The sequence below is a fragment of the Somniosus microcephalus genome, chromosome 12, assembly GCF_052327205.1.
Source record: "Somniosus microcephalus isolate GS21.2 chromosome 12, FLI_Smic_1.0, whole genome shotgun sequence".
NCBI lineage: Eukaryota > Metazoa > Chordata > Chondrichthyes > Squaliformes > Somniosidae > Somniosus > Somniosus microcephalus.
Window position 1 is genome coordinate 8,419,924 of NC_140998.1, and position 19,793 is coordinate 8,439,716.

Genomic DNA, 19,793 nt, shown 5'->3' on the forward strand with positions numbered 1-19,793 from the left:
GCCGCACTGTCGGAGGGTCAGTACTGAGGGAGTGCTGCACTGTCAGAGGGGCAGTACTGAGGGAGCGCTGCACTGTCGGAGGGGCAGTATGGAGGGAGCGCCGCACTGTCGGGGGGGGGGGGAACAGTACTGACGGAGCGCCGCACTGTCGGAGGGGCAGTACTGAGGGAGCGCTGCACTGTCGGAGGGGCAGTACGGAGGGAGCGCCGCACTGTCGGGGGGGGGGCAGTACTGAGGGAGTGCTGCACTGTCAGAGGGGCAGTACTGATGAGATGTTAAATCAAGACGCCGTCTGCTGTCTCAGGTGGACGTAAAAGATCCCATGGCACTATTTTGAAGAAGAGCAGGGGAGTTCTTCCCCGTGTCCAGGCCAATATTTATCCCTCAATCAACATCACTAAAAACAGATTATCTGGTCATTATCACATTGCTGTTTGTGGGAGCTTGCTGTGCACAAACTGGCTGCCGCGTTTCCCACATTACAACGGTGACTCCACTTCAAAAAGTACTTCATTGGCTGTAAAGAGCTCTGGGACGTCCTGAAGCTGTAACAGGAGCTGTAGAAATGCAAGTCTATCTTTCTTTCTGCCAAGTGCAACAGTGCATGTCGGGATCGGATTGGGATTCCAGCACCATTTTAACTCTGTGCTGATGGTACTCCAGAATCAATCGGACCACGTACTACCGGTGACCCAAGCATCTATCCATGAAATGACAAATGTCTTACATTTAGTCGAAGGTGCTTTATTTGTGGAAGCTTTCTTTAGAATCTAGTACGTTTTCACCTCAATTGCCACCTGCTCCTTCTCAATCGCTAAGCTAGAAAAAAGACAGCTGGGTTTGGACCAAGAATGTGAGGTTTCAGTTAAGACAACAGCTCCCTCCTGTGGGAAAGTGAGCTTAATTCAATGCTGGATGTTAAAACGACCACATCTGGGGCCAGCAAAAGCTCAGCAAAGTCCATTCTCAACTTTGAGAATGAGAGGGAACAGATATAGGAATCTGAACTGTCTGGAGAATGGCAAGACTATGAGCAGCCATCCCCTCGCATTCCATCCTGGAACATAACCTGGAACCTAGAGCAAGAGACGGAATCTGCTCCACAGTCAATTCAGATAGGTATACAAGGAATGGCTGCCTGTATCGGTAAGACAATCTGTGTTTCCCAATGCAGATGCGGTTCGTACCTGGCTCACAGGCCTTGCTCTGCGGAAAGTCGAGGCTTCAATGGCTCAAGGTGGGATATTGTCCTTCGAATCATGAAATTTCAACACAAACACATATAATCTACTCCACCATCCACAATCTACTTGACAATCCACTCCACAATTCACATTCTTCCCCACAATCCACTCCACAATCCATATTCTACTCCGCAATCCACAATCTACTCTACAGCACACAATTTACTTAAGAACATAAGCAACAGGAGCAGGAGTCGGCCAGTGGGCCCCTCGAGCCTGCTCCGCCATTCAATAAGATCATGGCTGATCCAATCTTGGCCTCAACTCCACTTTCCCGTTCTCTCCCCACACCCCTCGACTCCCCTGTAGTTCAAATGTCTGTCAATCTCCGCCTTGAATATATTCAGTGACCCAGCCTCCACAGCTCTCCGGGGAAGAGAATTCCAAAGATTCATGACCCTCTGAGAGAAGAAATTCCTCCTCATCTCCGTCTTAAATGGGTGACCCCTTATTCTGAGACTGTGCCCCCGAGTTCTAGATTCCCCACTGGGGGAAACATCCTCTCAGCATCCACCCTGTCAATCCCCCTCAGAATCTTATATGTTTCAATAAGATCCCCTCTCATTCTTCTAAACTCCTATGAGTATAGGTCCAACCTGCTCAACCTTTCATCCTAGGAATCAACTTCGTGAACCTTCTCTGAACTGCCTCCAATGCAAGTATATCCTTCCTTAAATATGGAGACCAAAACTGTTTGCAGTACTCCAGGTGTGGTCTCACCAGCGCCCTGTAAAGTTGCATCAAATCTTCCCTACTTTTATACTCCATACCCCTTGCAATAAAGGCCAACATTCCATTAGCCTTCCTAATTACTTGCTGTACCTGCGTGCTAACTTTTTGTGTTTCATGTACTCGGACCCCCAGATCCCTTTGTACCGCAGCATTTTGCAGTCTCACTCCATTTAAATAATAATTTGCTTTTTCATTCTTCCTTCCAAAGTGGATAACCTCACATTTTCCCACATTATACTCCATCTGCCAAATTTTTGCCTACTCACTGAACCATTGATATCCCTTTGCAGACTCTGTGTATAGAAACATAGAAGATAGGAGCAGGAGTAGGCCATTCGGCCCCTCGAGCCTGCTCCGCCATTCAATGAGATCATGGCTGATCATCCAAATTCAGTACCCTGTCCCTGCTTTCTCCCCATATCCCTTGATCCCTTTAGCCTTAAGAAATATATCTAACTCCTTCTTGAATATATTTAATGAATTGGCCTCTACTGCCTTGTGTGGTAGAGAATTCCACAGGTTCACCACTCTCTGGGTGAAGAAATTCCTCCTCATCTCTGTCCTAAATGGCTTACCCCTTATCCTTAGACTGTGACCCCTGGTTCTGGACTCCCCCGCCATCGGGAACATACTTCCAGCATCTAGTCTGTCTAGTCCTGTTAGAATTTTGTAAGTTTCGATGAGATCCCGTCTCATTCTTCTATACTCCAGCGTGTACAAGCCTAATCGACCCAATTTTTCCTCAGCGTCATTCCTGCCATCCCAGGTATCAGTCTGGTGAATCTTCGCTGCACTCCCTCCATGGCAAGAACATCCTTCCTCAGGTAAGGCGACCAATACTGCACACAATACTCAAGGTGTGGTCTCACCAAGACCCTGTACAGCTGCAGCAAGACATCCTTGTTCCTATACTCAAACCCTCTTGCTACGAAGGCCAACATACCATTTGCCTTCTTAACTGCCTGCTGCACCTGCATGCTTACTTTCAGCGACTGGTGCACAAGGACGCCCAGGTCTCGTTGCACTTCCCCTTCTCCCAATCTATTGCCATTTAGATAATAATCTGCCTTCCTGCTTTTGACACCAAAGTGGATAACCTCGCATTTATCCACATTATATTGCATCTGCCATGCTGCTGCCCAATCACCCAACCTGTCCAAATCATACTGGAGTTTCTCGGCATCCTTCTCACAGCACACACGCCCACCCAGCTTTGTGTCGTCTGCAAACTTGGAGATATTACATCTAGTTCCCTCGTCCAGATCATTAATATATATTGTGACTAGCTGGGGTCCAAGGACCGATCCCTGCGGTACCCCACTAGTCACTGCTTGCCACTCGGAAAAAGAGCCGTTTATTCCAACTCTTTGCTTTCTGTCTGCCAACCAGTTCTCTATCCAAGTCAATACCTTGCCCCCAATCCCATGTGCCTTAATTTTACACGCTAATCTCTTATGCGGGACCTTATTGAAAGCCTTTTGAAAATCCAAATACACCACATCCACTGATTCTCCCTTATCTATTTTACCAGTTACATCCTCAAAAAATTCCGGTAGATTAGTCAAGCACGATTTACCTTTTGTAAAGCCATGTTTACTTTGTCCGATCCGGTCACTTTTTTCCAAGTGCTCTGCTATTACATCCTTTATAATGGACTCTAGCATTTTCCCCACTACCGATGTCAGGCTTACCGGTCTGTAATTCCCCGTTTTCTCTCTACCACCGTTTTTGAACAGTGGGGTAACATTAGCTACCCGCCAATCCATGGGTACTGTTCCAGAGTCTATCGAATTTTGGAAGATGACCAGCAATGCATCTACTATTTCTAGGGCCACTTCCTTAAGTACCCTAGGATGTAGATTATCAGGCCCTGGGGATTTATCGGCCCTCAATCCCATCAATTTCCCTAACACCATTTCCCTACTGTCTATCAGTTCCTCCCTTTCATTAGACCCTATGTTCCCCGACATCTTTGGGAGGTTATTTGTGTTCTCCTTTGTGAAGACAGAACCAAAGTATGTATTTAATTGCTCAGCCATTTCTTTGTTCCCCATTATAAATTCCCCTGATTCTAACTGCAAGGGACCTACGCTTGACTTCACCAATCTTTTTCTCTTCACATATATATATAAAAGCTTTTACAGTATCCTCCTCACAACTTGCTAACCCACCTATCTTTGTATCATCAGCAAATTTGGCTACATTACACTCGGTCCCTTCATCCAAGTCATTAATATAGATTGTCAATAGTTGAGGCCCCAGCACTGATCCCTGCGGCACCCCACTAGTTACTGATTGTCAATCGGAAAATGACCCATTTATCTCGACTCTCTGCTTTCTGTTAGTTAGCCAATCCTCTGTCCATGCTAATATATTACCCCCAACCTCGTGAGCTCTTATCTTGTGCAGTAACCTTATCGAATGCCTTCTGGAAATCCAAATACACTACATCTACTGGTTCCCCTTTATCCACCCTACTCGTTACATCCTCAAAGTCTTGTCGGCCTTTAACCCCATTAGTTTGCCTAGTACTTTTTCTCTAGTGATAGAGATAGTTTTAAGCGCTGAGGGAGGCTGAGGGAGGAGGTAGGGAGGCTGAGGGAGAGGAGGGAGGCAGAGCAAGAGGTGGGAGGCGGAGGGACAGGAGGGAGGCTGAGGGAGAGGGAGGGAGATGGAGGGTGAGGGAGAGAGATGGAGGGTGAGGGAGGGCGAGGGTGGGAGATGGAGGGAGAGGGAGGGAGGGGGAGGGAGGCGGCGGGAGAGGGAGGCGGAGGGAGAGGGAGGGGAGGGAGAGGAGGGAAGCTGAGGGAGAGGGAGGGAGATGGAGGGGGGAGGGAGGGAAGGGAGGGAGGGGGAGGCGGAGAGAGAGGGAGGGGTGGGAGAGGAGGGAAGCTGAGGGCGAGGGTGGGAGATGGAGGGAGAGGGAGGGGGAGGGAGGGGGAGGGAGGCAGAGGGAGAGGGAGGGAGGGAGACGGAGGGAGAGGGAGGGGAGGGAGAGGAGGGAAGCTGAGGGAGAGGGAGGGAGAGGGAGGGAGATGGAGGGGGAGGGAGGGGGAGGGAGGGAAGGGAGGGAGGGGGAGGCGGAGAGAGAGGGAGGGAGAGGAGGGAAGCTGAGGGAGAGGGAGGGAGAGGGAGGGGGAGGGAGAGGAGGCAGGTAGAGGGAGAAGGAGGGAGACGGAGGGAGAGGGAGATGAGGGAGAGGGATGGGGAGGGAGAGGAGGGAGGGGAAGGGAGAGTAGGGAGGCTGAGGGAGAGGGAGGGAGAGGAGGGAGGCGGAGGGAGAGGAGGGCGAGGGAGGGAGATGAGGGAGAGGGAGGGAGATGAGGGAAGGGGAGGGAGACGTTGAGAGAGGGAGGAGGAGGGAGAGGGAGGGAGATGGAGGGAGAGGGAGGGAGACGGAGGGAGAGGGAGGGAGAGGGAGGGGGAAGGAGGGAGAGGGAGGGAGACGGAGGGAGACGTTGAGAGAGGGAGGAGGAGGGAGAGGAGGGAGAGTGAGGGAGACGGAGGGAGATGGAGGGAGAGGGAGGGAGAGGGAGGGAGGGGGAAGGAGGGAGAGCGAGGGAGAGCGAGAGAGATGGAGGAAGAGGGAGGCGGAGCGAGAGGGAGGGAGGCTGAGGGAGAGGAAGGGAGACGAGGAGAGGGAGAGACGGAGGGAGGGGAGGGAGGCTGAGGGAGGCGGAGGGAGAGGGAGGTAGAGGGAGGTGGAAGGAGAGGGAAGGAGATGGAGGGAGGTGGAGGGGGACGTTCAGAGATGGAGGGAGAGGGAGGGGGAGGCAGAGGAGGGAGGCGGAGGGAGGTGGAGGGGGAGGGAGAGGAGGGAGGCAGAGGGAGGTGGAGGGAGATGGAGGGTGAGGGAGAGAGATGGAGGATGAGGGAGGGCGAGGGTGGGAGATGGAGGGAGAGGGAGGGGGAGGGAGGCGGGAGAGGAGCGGAGGAGAGGGAGGCGGAGGGAGAGGGAGGGAGAGGGAGGGAGGGAGGGGAGGGGAGGGAGAGGAGGGAAGCTGAGGGAGAGGGAGGGAGATGGAGGGGGAGGGAGGGAAGGGAGGGAGGGGGAGGCGGAGAGAGGGAGGGGTGGGAGAGGAGGGAAGCTGAGGGCGAGGGTGGGAGATGGAGGGAGAGGGAGGGGGAGGGAGGGGGAGGGAGGCAGAAGGAGAGGGAGGGAGGGAGACGGAGGGAGAGGGAGGGGAGGGAGAGGAGGGAAGCTGAGGGCGAGGGAGGGAGATGGAGGGAGAGAGAAGGACAGGGAGGCGGAGGGAGGGAGACGGCGAGAGAGGGAGGGGAGGGAGAGGAGGGAGAGGGAGGGGGAGGGAGGGAGAGGGAGGGAGAGGGAGGGAGAGGGAGAGGGAGGCGGAGGGAGAGGGAGGGGGAGGGTGAGGGAGAGGAGGGAGAGGGAGATAGATGGAGACAGAGGGGGATGGAGGGAGAGGGGAGGGAGACGGAGGGAGAGGGAGGCGGAGGGAGACGGAGGGAGAGGAAGGGGGAGGGAGGCAGAGTGAGGGGGAGGGAGAAGAGGAAGGCGGAGGGAGTGGGAGAGAGAGGAGGAAGGTGGAGGGAGAGGGAGGGAGACAGAGGGAGAGGGAGGGAGATGGAGGGAGACAGAGGGAGACGGAGGGAGAGGGAGGGGGAGGGAGAGGGAGGCGGAGGGAGAGGGAGGGGGGAGGGAGTGGGAGAGGGAGGGGGAGGGAGAGGGAGGGGGAGGAGAGGAGGGAGAGGGAGACGGATGGAGACGGAGGGGGACGGAGGGAGAGGGAGGGAGATGGAGGAAGAGGGAGGTGGCTGGAGAGGGAGGCGGAGTGAGAGGGAGGGGGAGGGATAGGAGGGAGAGGGAGACGGATGGAGACGGAGCGGGATGGAGAGAGACGGAGGGAGATGGAGGGAGGGGGAGGCGGAGGGAGATGGAGGGAGAGGAAGAGGGAGGGAGGGGAGGGAGGCAGAGGGAGGGGGGGAGAGAGAGGAGGAAGGCGGAGGGAGAGGGAGGGAGAGGGAGAGGGAGGGAGATGGAGCGAGAGGGAGGCGGAGGGAGAGGAGGGAGAGGGAGGGAGAGGGAGGGGGAGGGAGAGGAAGGAGGTGGAGTGAGAGGAGGAAGGCGGAGGGAGAGGGAGGGAGATGGAGGGAGAGAGGGAGGGGGAGGGAGGGGAGGGAGGGGAGGGAGGCAGAGGGAGTGGGAGGGAGAGGAGGAAGGCGGAGGGAGGGGGAGAGAGAGGAGGAAGGCGGAGGGAGAGGGAGGCAGAGGGAGAGGGAGGGAGACGGAGGGAGAGGGAGGGGGAGGGAGAGGAGGGAGGCGAAGGGAGAGGGAGGGAGATGGAGGGAGAGGGAGGGAGACGGAGGGAGAGGGAGGGAGAGGGAACGGAGGGAGGCGGAGGGAGGTGGAGGGAGAGGGAGGGGGAGGGAGAGGAGGGAGGCGGAGGGAGAGGGCAGGAGACAGAGGGAGAGGGAGGGAGAGGGAGGGGGAGGGGGAGGAGGGAGGTGGAGGGAGAGGGAAGGAGATGGAGGGAGAGGGAGGGGGAGGGAGAGGAGGGAGGCGGGGGGAGAGGGAGGGAGATGGAGGGAGAGGAGGGAGGCGGAAGGAGATGGAGCGAGAGGTGGGAGGCAGAGGGAGGCGGATGGAAGTGGTGGAAGCTCTTTGAGAGCCTGAGGGGTTAATGGAATTGTTTCCCCAGAGTGGATCAGTGGGATGGAGTCCTGCCAGGGTATTTGTTCAGTCAGAGAGATGAGCACATTACGTCCCCCGCTTTGCATGTGGGTAGAAGCCAAGAGATTGGTATAAATTTGTTTTTTAAAACAGGTTGAAAAGATTTGAATAATGTACAGAAGCGCATCTTCCACCTCCTTGAGGGGTTTTGGTCGCACTGACCAAGTGAGAGAAAAGCTTACAGCGGAGAAAACATTGTTTAAAAGAGAATTGTTGTACTCACTGGAGTTGAGGAGCACCATGGCTTTGAGACAGAGATATTCCTCGTGTTGGAGTTTCAAGTCTCTGAACCTTGAAGTTGCTGCCAGTAACATGTCAAAAATTTCCAGAATGCCTTCCACACACTGTCCCTCATCCCTGGAGACAAGGGTTGAAGAAAAGAATAATTAGCAGAGACCGAACAAGACCAGGACTGAGGGACTTCACTTCCAGGGAGAGACCGGACAAGCTGGGATTGTTCTTCATGGAGCAGAGAAGATTAAGGGGAGATTTAATAGAGGGTTTCAATAGAGTAAATAAGGAGAAACTGTTTCCAGCGGCAGGAGGGTCGGTAACCAGAGGACACAGATTGAAGATAATTGGCAAAACAACTGGAGGGAAAAAGAAAAGACTTACATTTCGATAGCACCTTTCACGACCTCAGGACGCCCCAAAGCACTTTACAGCCAATAAAGTACTTTTTGAAGTGTGGTGACTGTTGTAATGTTGGAAACGCAGCAGCCAATTTGTGCACAGCAAGCTCCCACAAACAGCAATGTGATAATGACCAGATAATCTGTTTTTAGTGATGTTGATTGAGGGATAAATATTGGCCGGGACACCGGGGAGAACTCCCCTGCTCTTCTTCGAAATAGTGCCATGGGATCTTTTACATCCACCTGAGAGGGCAGACGGGGCCTCGGTTTAACGTCTCATCCGAAAGACGGCACCTCCGACAGTGCAGCACTCCCTCAGTACTGCACTAGATTGTTGTGCTCAAGTCTCTGGCGTGGGACTTGAACGCACAACCTTCGGACTCAGAGGTGAGAGTGCTGCCCACTGAGCCACGGGGGAGATGAGGAGAAAGGTTTTCCACAGCGAGTTGTTATGATCTGGAATGCACTGCCTGGGGGAAACAGATTCAACAGTAACTTTCAAAAGGGAATTGGATAAATACTTGAAATGGAAAGATGTACAGGGCTATGGGGAAAGAGCGGGGAGTGGGACTAATTGGAGAGCTCTTTCAAGGCACGATGGGCCGAATGGCCTCTTTCTGTGTTGCATCATTCTATGATTCTAGGATCAGTGTCCTGGTCTCTCAATGTCTCTCCAGCTCAGGTTCAGTTCAACCGCCCCCTCCTCCTCCCTGGTAACAAGTCACTATTCTCGATGGCAGTGGTAGTGTCGGAAAAAGACTGGAATATATGTAGCGTCTTTCCCAACCTCAAGCTGTCCAAAAGCACTTCTCCACCAATTCTGAAGTCGGCGTTGTAATGTAGGAAACGTGACAGCCAATTTACGCACAGCAAGAACCCACAAACAGCAATATGATAACCAGATACGTTAGTGAAGTTGGTTGAGGGAACATTATTAGCCAGGGCACCAGGGAGAACTCTTTGAATAATGCCACGGGAACTTTTACCTGAGAGGACAGACAGGGCCTCGGTTTGATGTCTCATTTAAAAGTTGGCACCTCCGACAGTGCAGCACTCCCTCAGTACTGTCCCTCTGACAGTGCAGCGCTCCCTCAGTACTGACCCTCCGACAGTGCAGCGCTCCCTCAGTACTGCCCCACCGACAGTGCAGCGCTCTCTCAGTACTGCCCCTCCGACAGTGCAGCGCTCCCTCAGTACTGCCCCTCCGACAGTGCAGCGCTCTCTCAGTACTGCCCCTCCGACAGTGCAGCGCTCCCTCAGTACTGCCCCTCCGACAGTGCAGCGCTCCCTCAGTACTGCCCCTCCGACAGTGCAGCGCTCTCTCAGTACTGCCCCACCGACAGTGCAGCGCTCTCTCAGTACTGCCCCTCCGACAGTGCAGCGCTCCCTCAGTACTGCCCCTCCGACAGTGCAGCGCTCTCTCAGTACTGCCCCTCCGACAGTGCAGCGCTCCCTCAGTACTACCCCTCCGACAGTGCAGCGCTCCCTCAGTACTGCCCCTCCGACAGTGCAGCGCTCTCTCAGTACTGCCCCACCGACAGGGTGGCGCTCCCTCAGTACTGCCCCTCCGACAGTGCAGCGCTCCCTCAGTACTGCCCCTCCGACAGTGCAGCACTCCCCCAGTACTGACCCTCCGACAGTGCAGCGCTCCCTCAGTACTGCCCCTCCGACAGTGCGGTGCTCGCTCAGTACTGCCCCTCCGACAGTGCGGCGCTCCCTCAGTACTGCCCCTCCGACAGTGCGGCGCTCCCTCAGTACTGCCCCTCTGACAGTGCAGCGCTCCCTCAGTACTGCCCCTCCGACAGTGCAGCGCTCTCTCAGTACTGCCCCTCCGACAGTGCAGCGCTCCCTCAGTACTGACCCTCCGACAGTGCGGCGCTCCCTCAGTACTGCCCCTCCGACAGTGCAGCGCTTCCTCAGTACTGCCCCTCCGACAGTGCGGTGCTCGCTCAGTACTGCCCCTCCGACAGTGCAGCGCTTCCTCAGTACTGCCCCTCCGACAGTGAGGCGCTCCCTCAGTACTGCCCCTCCGACAGTGCGGCGCTCCCTCAGTACTGCCCCTCCGACAGTGCGGTGCTCGCTCAGTACTGCCCCGCCGACAGTGCAGCGCTTCCTCAGTACAGCCCAGGAGTCTCAGCCCGGATAATGGGGCTCAAGTCTCTGGAGTGGGACTTGAACCCACGACCTTTTGACTCAGAGGTGAGACTGCTGCCCAGAGAGCCACCCTGACACTTTGTAAGAAGGTGGATTGGTCGGGTTGATAAGTGAGAAAGGGGTAGGCTGGCTGGGCCTTTACGAATGCATACACCACACAGTAAAACACCTTTGTCAGTACATGATTGGCATTTGATTGAGTGACAGAGTGACAAAGGGAGTGACGGGTCAGGGGGTGATGGGGTCAGGGGGTGATGGGGTCAGGGGTGACGGGGTCAGGGGTGACAGGTTCAGGGGGTGTAGGGGTCAGGGGGTGTAGGGGTCAGGGGGTGTAGGGGTCAGGGGGTGACCGGGTCAGGGGGTGACAGATCCCGGGTTTGAACCATTTGCTGACACTAATGGTCTGGAAATTCCCTCCCGTTCTGCTGCCCGAATTTCACCCTAAACGTGGCAGCATCCCCCGGATATTCGCGTAAATGGACTGTACTCGATCAAATGCAGCTCCATGGAAAATACCGCCATTGTCTCAGCTCAGACATGAAGAATGGGCACTTGGCCGAGGTAGCAGAAGACTAGCTACACACGCACACACATGCTGTACACACATGCACCACACATGCACGCACCACACATGCTGCACATACACACGCACCACACATGCACACACACATGCTGCACAGACAAGCACCACACATGCTGCACACACACGCACCACACATGCACGCACTCACATGCTGCACGCACACGCACCACATACTGCACACACACGCACCACACATGCTGCACGCACACGCACCACACATGCTGCACACACACGCACCACACATGCTGCACACACACGCACCACACATACTGCACACACACGCACCACACATGCTGCACGCACACGCACCACACATGCTGCACGCACACGCACCACACATGCTGCACACACACGCACCACACATGCACGCACTCACATGCTGCACGCACACGCACCACACATACTGCACACACACGCACTCACATGCTGCACGCACACGCACCACACATACTGCACACACACGCACCACACATACTGCACACACACGCACCACACATGCTGCACGCACAGGCACCACACATGCTGCACACACACGCACCACACATGCTGCACGCACCACACATGCTGCACACACACGCACCACACATGCTGCACACACACGCACCACACATGCTGCACGCACACGCACCACACATGCTGCACACACACGCACCACACATGCTGCACACACGCACCACACATGCTGCACGCACATGCACCACACATGCTGCACACACAGGCACCACACATGCTGCACGCACACACACCACACATGCTGCACACACACGCACCACACATGCTGCACACACACGCACCACACATGCTGCACGCACACACACCACACATGCTGCACACACACGCACCACACATGCTGCACACACGCACCACACATGCTGCACGCACATGCACCACACATGCTGCACACACGCACCACACATGCTGCACACACGCACCACACATGCTGCACGCACATGCACCACACATGCTGCACACACAGGCACCACACATGCTGCACGCACATACACACTCCACAAACGTTGCACGCCCGCGCACGCACACACAGATGCACACACGCATGCACAATCACACACTCACACTCACACACGAGGAGCTGAAATCCTGGCTTCTCTAGTCCGGGGTGCCGTGGCTAATGGTGAGATTTTATTCACTCGAGGCTTTTACCGACTCCTGAAGTCTGAACTCTGTAATCATTCTGAAGTTCATTGCAGCTGTCCAGCGACACACTCCCAGCAAATCGTTCTCTCTCTCCACTCACTGCGGCCGAAGCCCTACAATTTGATGAAAATTTTGGAGCACTTTCCCAAGTATCATCCACTTACAATAAAAATAGCCGAAGCCGTGCTCTGCTCTGTGAGGGGCACATGTCTAAAAAATTTACAACATGTGAAAGACCTTCATTCTCTCACATCTCCGCCTTATTGGTGCCTTCAGTCCAGCTCCACCATTGCCTCACTCCACCATTGCTTCACTCCACCATTGCCTCACTCCACCATTGCTTCACTTCACCATTGCTTCACTCCACCATTGCTTCACTCCACCATTGCCTCACTCCACCATTGCTTCACTTCACCATTGCTTCACTTCACCATTGCTTCACTCCACCATTGCTTCACTCCACCATTGCTTCACTCCACCATTGCTTCTCTTCACCATTGCCTCACTCCACCATTGCTGCACTCCACCATTGCTTCACTCCACCATTGCCTCACTCCACCATTGCTTCACTCCACCATTGCCTCACTCCACCATTGCTTCACTTCACCATTGCTTCACTCCACCATTGCTTCACTCCACCATTGCCTCACTCCACCATTGCTTCACTCCACCATTGCTTCTCTTCACCATTGCTTCACTCCACCATTGCTTCACTCCACCATTGCCTCACTCCACCATTGCTTCACTCCACCATTGCCTCACTCCACCATTGCCTCACTCCACCATTGCTTCACTCCACCATTGCCTCACTCCACCATTGCTTCAATCCACCATTGCTTCTCTCCACCATTGCTTCACTCCACCATTGCTTCACTCCACCATTGCCTCACTCCACCATTGCCTCACTCCACCATTGCCTCACTCCACCATTGCCTCACTCCACCATTGCCTCACTCCACCATTGCTTCACTCCACCATTGCCTCACTCCACCATTGCCTCACTCCGCCATTGCTTCTCTTCGCCATTGCTTCACTCCGCCATTGCTTCTCTTCACCATTGCTTCACTCCGCCATTGCTTCTCTTCGCCATTGCTTCACTCCGCCATTGCTTCTCTTCGCCATTGCTTCACTCCGCCATTGCTTCTCTTCGCCATTGCTTCACTCCGCCATTGCTTCTCTCCGCCATTGCTTCACTCCGCCATTGCTTCACTCCGCCATTGCTTCACTCCGCCATTGCCTCACTCCGCCATTGCCTCACTCCGCCATTGCCTCACTCCGCCATTGCCTCACTCCGCCATTGCCTCACTCCGCCATTGCCTCACTCCGCCATTGCCTCACTCCGCCATTGCCTCACTCCGCCATTGCCTCACTCCGCCATTGCCTCACTCCGCCATTGCTTCACTCCGCCATTGCTTCACTCCGCCATTGCTTCACTCCGCCATTGCTTCACTCCGCCATTGCTTCACTCCGCCATTGCCTCACTCCGCCATTGCCTCACTCCGCCATTGCCTCACTCCGCCATTGCCTCACTCCGCCATTGCCTCACTCCGCCATTGCCTCACTCCGCCATTGCTTCACTCCGCCATTGCTTCACTCCGCCATTGCTTCACTTTACCATTGCTTCACTCCACCATTGCCTCACTCCACCATTGCTTCTCTCCACCATTGCTTCACTCCACCATTGCTTCACTCCACCATTGCTTCACTCCACCTTTGCTTCACTCCACCTTTGCTTCACTCCACCATTGCTTCACTCCACCATTGCTTCACTCCACCATTGCTTCACCCCACCATTGCTTCACTCCACCATTGCTTCACTCTACCATTGCTTCACTCCACCATTGCTTCACTCCACCATTGCTTCACCCCACCATTGCTTCTCTCCACCATTGCTTCACTCCGCCATTGCTTCACTCCGCCATTGCTTCACTCCGCCATTGCTTCACTCCGCCATTGCTTCACTCCACCATTGCCTCACTCCACCATTGCCTCACTCCACCATTGCCTCACTCCACCATTGCTTCACTCCACCATTGCTTCACCCCACCATTGCTTCACTCCACCATTGCTTCACTCCACCATTGCTTCACTCCACCATTGCTTCACCCCACCATTGCTTCACTCCACCATTGCTTCACTCCACCATTGCTTCACTCCACCATTGCTTCACTCCACCATTGCTTCACTCCACCATTGCTTCACTCCACCATTGCTTCACTCCACCATTGCTTCACTCCACCATTGCTTCACTCCACCATTGCTTCACTCCACCATTGCCTCACTCCACCATTGCTTCACTCCACCATTGCTTCTCTCCACCATTGCTTCACTCCACCATTGCTTCTCTTCACCATTGCTTCACTCCACCATTGCCTCACTCCACCATTGCTTCACTCCACCATTGCTTCACTCCACCATTGCTTCTCTCCACCATTGCTTCTCTCCACCATTGCTTCACTCCACCATTGCTTCACTCCACCATTGCTTCACTCCACCATTGCTTCTCTTCACCATTGCTTCTCTTCACCATTGCTTCACTCCACCATTGCTTCACTCCACCATTGCTTCACTCCACCATTGCTTCTCTCCACCATTGCTTCACTCCACCATTGCTTCACTCCACCATTGCTTCACTCCACCATTGCTTCACTCCACCATTGCTTCACTCCACCATTGCTTCACCCCACCATTGCTTCACTCCACCATTGCTTCACTCCACCATTGCTTCACTCCACCATTGCTTCACTCCACCATTGCTTCACTCCACCATTGCTTCACTCCACCATTGCTTCTCTCCACCATTGCTTCACTCCACCATTGCTTCTCTTCACCATTGCTTCACTCCACCATTGCCTCACTCCACCATTGCTTCACTCCACCATTGCTTCACTCCACCATTGCTTCTCTCCACCATTGCTTCTCTCCACCATTGCTTCACTCCACCATTGCTTCACTCCACCATTGCTTCTCTTCACCATTGCTTCTCTTCACCATTGCTTCACTCCACCATTGCTTCACTCCACCATTGCTTCACTCCACCATTGCTTCTCTCCACCATTGCTTCACTCCACCATTGCTTCTCTCCACCATTGCTTCTCTCCACCATTGCTTCACTCCACCATTGCTTCTCTCCATTCTGGTCTGTATCTCTCTAGATTTTCTCTTTCTCATCGATCGGCCTCCTTCAGCATCACTCTACTCGCCTCGTTATCTGTTCCCTCCTCCCCTCTGTCTCCTCCCACTCGCTCCCCCCCGTACTCTCCCATTCTGTCCCTCCCTTTCCCGCTGTCTGTCTCATCCAGCAGCATCTGCAATGAGAAAAGCAAGCTTTACGATTCCAGCTGTCTTCTTTCTTTCCAGATGTTGGTGGAACTGCACTTCCAGCACTTCCTGTCTTCGTGTTACACTTTCAGAATTGGTACTTTCGTCACCTCTTTCTGATTTTTGACAGTTTGCCTCTCCACCCCCTTCTCTCCATTCTTTGATTGTTTCTCTTTCTCTGTCTCCTTTGGATTGGATAAATACTTGAAAAGGAAAATATCTGCAGGGCTATGGGAAAAGAGAGGGGGGTGAGTGGGACTAATTGGAGAGCTCTTTCAAAGAGCCGGCACAGGCTCGATGGGCTGAAATGGATCCTTCTGTGCTGCACGATTCTACGATCAGATCCTTGCAGCAGGAGATGAGCCACAATTTCAGGATTTAGCGGGGACGAGCGGGCGAGTTACTTGCAAGAAAAGTGAAGATCGATGTGTAATAAATGCATGCAGGCAGGGGTGGGGTGAACAAAGCCCAGACACTGATGGAGCCAGTAATGGGAGGGTTGAGTGTTGCTGCGTGTGTTATGCTGGAGGACACACCCCTGTGGCACAGGATCCTCAGGCTGATGGAGGGGGAGGCGCGCGGGGCTGGGGCGGTGCGGGGTTGAGGGAGGGATGGGGATTGAGGATGCGGAGGAGGGGTGGGGCTCGGCTGGGATTGGGGCAGGGACCCAGTCCCGCCACTCCTTGCCCTTCCCCCTTCCTCTATGGGCGTGCGGGATGATATCATCAGTCAGAAATGACATAGCCCCGCCCCCAATGCACGATATATTTAGGAGCATTGATGGAGAAAGTCCAGGGTCCGTCTAGTTCACCTTCTACCATCTTGGGAGACTCATGGTCCAATGATAATGGAGTTGTTGACCAATCACAGCGATCAATCTCTATTAATGAGTCCACAACAGGCCCAGACACGAGGCGAGGAAACCCCCCAGTGGTGGACAGCGTTGGGAACCATAGAAAAAAGCAAGAACTTACATTTCTAGCGTGCCTTTCACGACCTCAGGTAAGATTTAAGGAGAGAGGGGTAGAGAGGCAGTGGGGTTTAAATAGGGAATTCCAGAGCTTAGGGCCCAGGCGGCTGAAGGCACGGCCGCCAATGGTGGAGCGATGGAAATCGGGGGATGTGCAAGAGGCCAGGATTGGAGGAGCGTGGAGATCTCGGAGAGTTTTAGGGCTGGAGTAGGTTACAGAGATGGGGAGGGACGAGACCCTGGAGGGATTTGAACACGATAAGAATTTTAAAACTGAGGCGTTGCCGGACTGGGAACCAATGTGGGTCAATTTTCAAGTGTGTGCTGTTCTTTGTTGACTGGAGGGACTGGCTCCCCTTTACGTTGTGGCCTCGGCAGAGCCAGGTGTCCTGGTAAGACCATCAATGGTGTAGGATGCTCATGCCCCCTATGCAAATGACCTTGAACCTGTGGTTTGGAAGGGGGAGGGGGGTCAGGGGTCAGGGTCATGTTTCCGCCTCCATCATACGTCCACCCCAGGAATTCCCAGCCCATTGACTGTTGCCAAGAAACAACACCAGCAGACCACCAATACTCTCCCAAGCGGCCATAGGTGCCTCTCAACAGTTAGACGCACCAGGGTTGTCCCCGTCTCCTGCTGTCCCTCCGGCTAGACCAGGTCTCCGCCGTTTGTGTTTTGGGTTGGGTTGTGCTGATTTCCGGCCAGAGTTACAGCAGAGATGACGAGGAGAACTCCTGTGGAATTTCAGAGCCTGTAATGTCAGGAGGCTATTGAACTGTAGAGGGCATCATAATCCTGTCCTCACTGGATAATCTGGGGTCTCGCAGGGAAAGGGAGTGAGGTCGCTGGGTGTGCATAGATTTATGTCAAAAAGGTAGGTTTTAAGCTGGTGGATCTTAAAGGAGGAGAGAGAGGTGGAGCAGTTTAGGGAGGGAATTCCAGAGCTTAGGGCCCAGGCGGCTGAAGGCACGGCCGCCAATGGTGGGGGCGAAGGGACTGGGGAGATGGACAAGAGACCAGAAGTGGAGGGACAGGGAGCTCCCGCCTGGACGGTATGGCTCAGTCCTGTCACACCATGTAGTGTAAGCAAACAGTGGACCATCAGGTGGAGGTAGAGGACAGAGTGAAAAACAGAAAGAAAGAGTGAGGGAAAAAACCCGCTGCAAATTTACAATGGACGACTGGCAGCGAATTGTGAGGAAATTTCATACTGAAAGCAGCCCCGAGACGGACAGATTGCCCCGTCCGACACTGACAATAGTTTGAAGCTCTCAGCATTGGAAGAGTTTTATTAATTTCAGATGGTGTCTAGCCACACTACCAGCTACAGTTGCCAAGCAGGCCTGTAAGTGATAAAAAAAATAAGCTTATTTGAAGCTTACACAAGCTATTCTAGTTTGTCTGTTTATTTTTTAAATTAGGATTTTTCATTTTGGTGTTTCTTTGTTGCTAATATTCTTTTTTCTCTTTTCAATGAGCCATTTTCGTTGCCAAGGCCTGGTGTGCCTGTGGATTGGCAATGGCCGCCTCTCCTCCTCCTCCTCCTTCTCCTCCCCCTCGCCCTCCTCCCCCTCGCCACTCTCCCTCATTCCCCCTCCAAGAGGCGCTGACTCTCGCTGGGGCCCGGTCCCAAGGGGTGGGGGAGAGACAGCCTCTCTGTCCCATAATTCACCCGAGAGACCATCCCTCAAACACGAGGGTGAAGCAGGTCAGCCTGTTGCTATGGAAACCGGGCCTACCAGCGCCCTCCTAGAAATATATACAGGGCGATGCCAAAAATGTAATCACAGCTCAGAGAGGGAAGGAAAATCCCCGCAGCACTGGAAACTGGTGACAGTAAAGATTTTTGTTCTGTAACGTTATCCACTCACTAACATCCTTGAATGCATGACTTAGGTGCTGGCAAACTCGGACTTATGGAAATGTTAATGAAACAGCTTGTTCATTCATTAACCGCACAGCACCATTACCTCAGTCAACTAGAAACATGAATTATTATGCCCAACACTTAGTTAATGAGTTTGTGTAATTAAGATGGTTTTGTCTGAATAAATAAAGTTTTCCTTCAAACCTCAATTTGTGTTCCAAGTCAAACAGGAGTTTAAGGCCCAGGAGCTCGGTTGAGGCCTGTTCATTTTATTGATTCAGAAATGAACAAATTGTTCTTTTGGCCTCAAAACAAGAATCGGATTTTGCTTCAGTCCCGTACAATTCTAGAATGTACCATGTAACGAGGCAGATTTTTTAGAACATAAAACCAGTTTGAAGGCCTCATGAGAGAGAGAGAGACAGTGAGAGAGAGACAGAGATAGAGAGAGACAGAGACAGAGAGAAAGAGAGACAGAGAGAGAGAGAGACAGTGAGAGACAGAGATAGAGACAGAGAGAGAGAAAGAGAGAGAGAGACAGAGATAGAGAGAGACAGAGAGAGAGAGAGAGAGAGAGAGAGAAAGAGAGACAGACAGTGAGAGAGAGACAGAGAGAGACAGAGAGAGAGAGAGACAGTGAGAGAGACACAGAGAAAGAGAGAGAGACACGGAGAGATAGACAGAGAGAGAGACACACACAAGGACACGGAGACAGAGAGAGAGATTTTCTATCCTTGCAGATTTTGGACCAAACTAACCTCAGGGTCTGAGTGGGGGAGTGTGGCCGGGACTGGTGGAAAGTGAGGCTCGGGCTATTTAACTGATGCAAGGCTGGGTACAGACTGATACAGTTACAGAGTGGCACCCAATGGTCAGTACAGACTGGGGAGCGGGGTTGAGGGGAGAAGAGAGAGAGGGGAGAGGGGAGAGGGGGGAGGGGTAGGGGCGAGGGGAGAGGGGGGAGGGGGGAGGGGGAGGGGAGAGGGGGGAGGGGTAGTGGCGAGGGGAGAGGGGGGAGGGGGAGGGGAGAGGGGGAGGGGAGCGGGGGGAGGGGTAGGGGCGAGGGGGGAGGGGAGAGGGGAGCGGGGGAGGGGAGCGGGGAGGGGAGAGGGGGAGGGGAGCGGGGGGAGGGGAGCGGGGAGGGGGAGAGGGGAGGGGGGAGGGGAGTGGGGGGCGGGGGAGGGGAGTGGGGGGAGGGAAGCAGGGGGAGGGAAGAGGGGGAGTAGGGAGAGGGGGGAGAGGGGGAAGGGGGAGGGGGAGAGGGGGAGTCGGGAGGGAGTGGGGGAGGGGGAGGGAGTGGGAGTGGGGAGAGGGGGAGGGAGTGGGGGAGGGGGAGAGGGGAGGGAGTGGGGGAGGGGGAGGGAGTGGGGGAGGGGGAGTGGGGAGAGGGGGAGTGGGAGGGAGTGGGGGAGGGGGAGGGAGTGGGGGAGGGGGAGTGG

At 54.3% G+C, this 19,793-nt stretch overlaps 1 protein-coding gene across 1 annotated transcript in view; it reads right to left on the reverse strand.

The window, feature by feature from the left end:
* esr2a (estrogen receptor 2a) overlaps positions 1-19,793 on the reverse strand; it is a 450,714-nt gene that overhangs the window by 182,850 nt on the left and 248,071 nt on the right. The window contains exon 6 of the mRNA XM_086004166.1: positions 7,892-8,025. Within this exon, the coding sequence (XP_085860292.1) occupies positions 7,892-8,025 (134 nt within the window). The remainder of the gene's footprint in view (positions 1-7,891; positions 8,026-19,793) is intronic.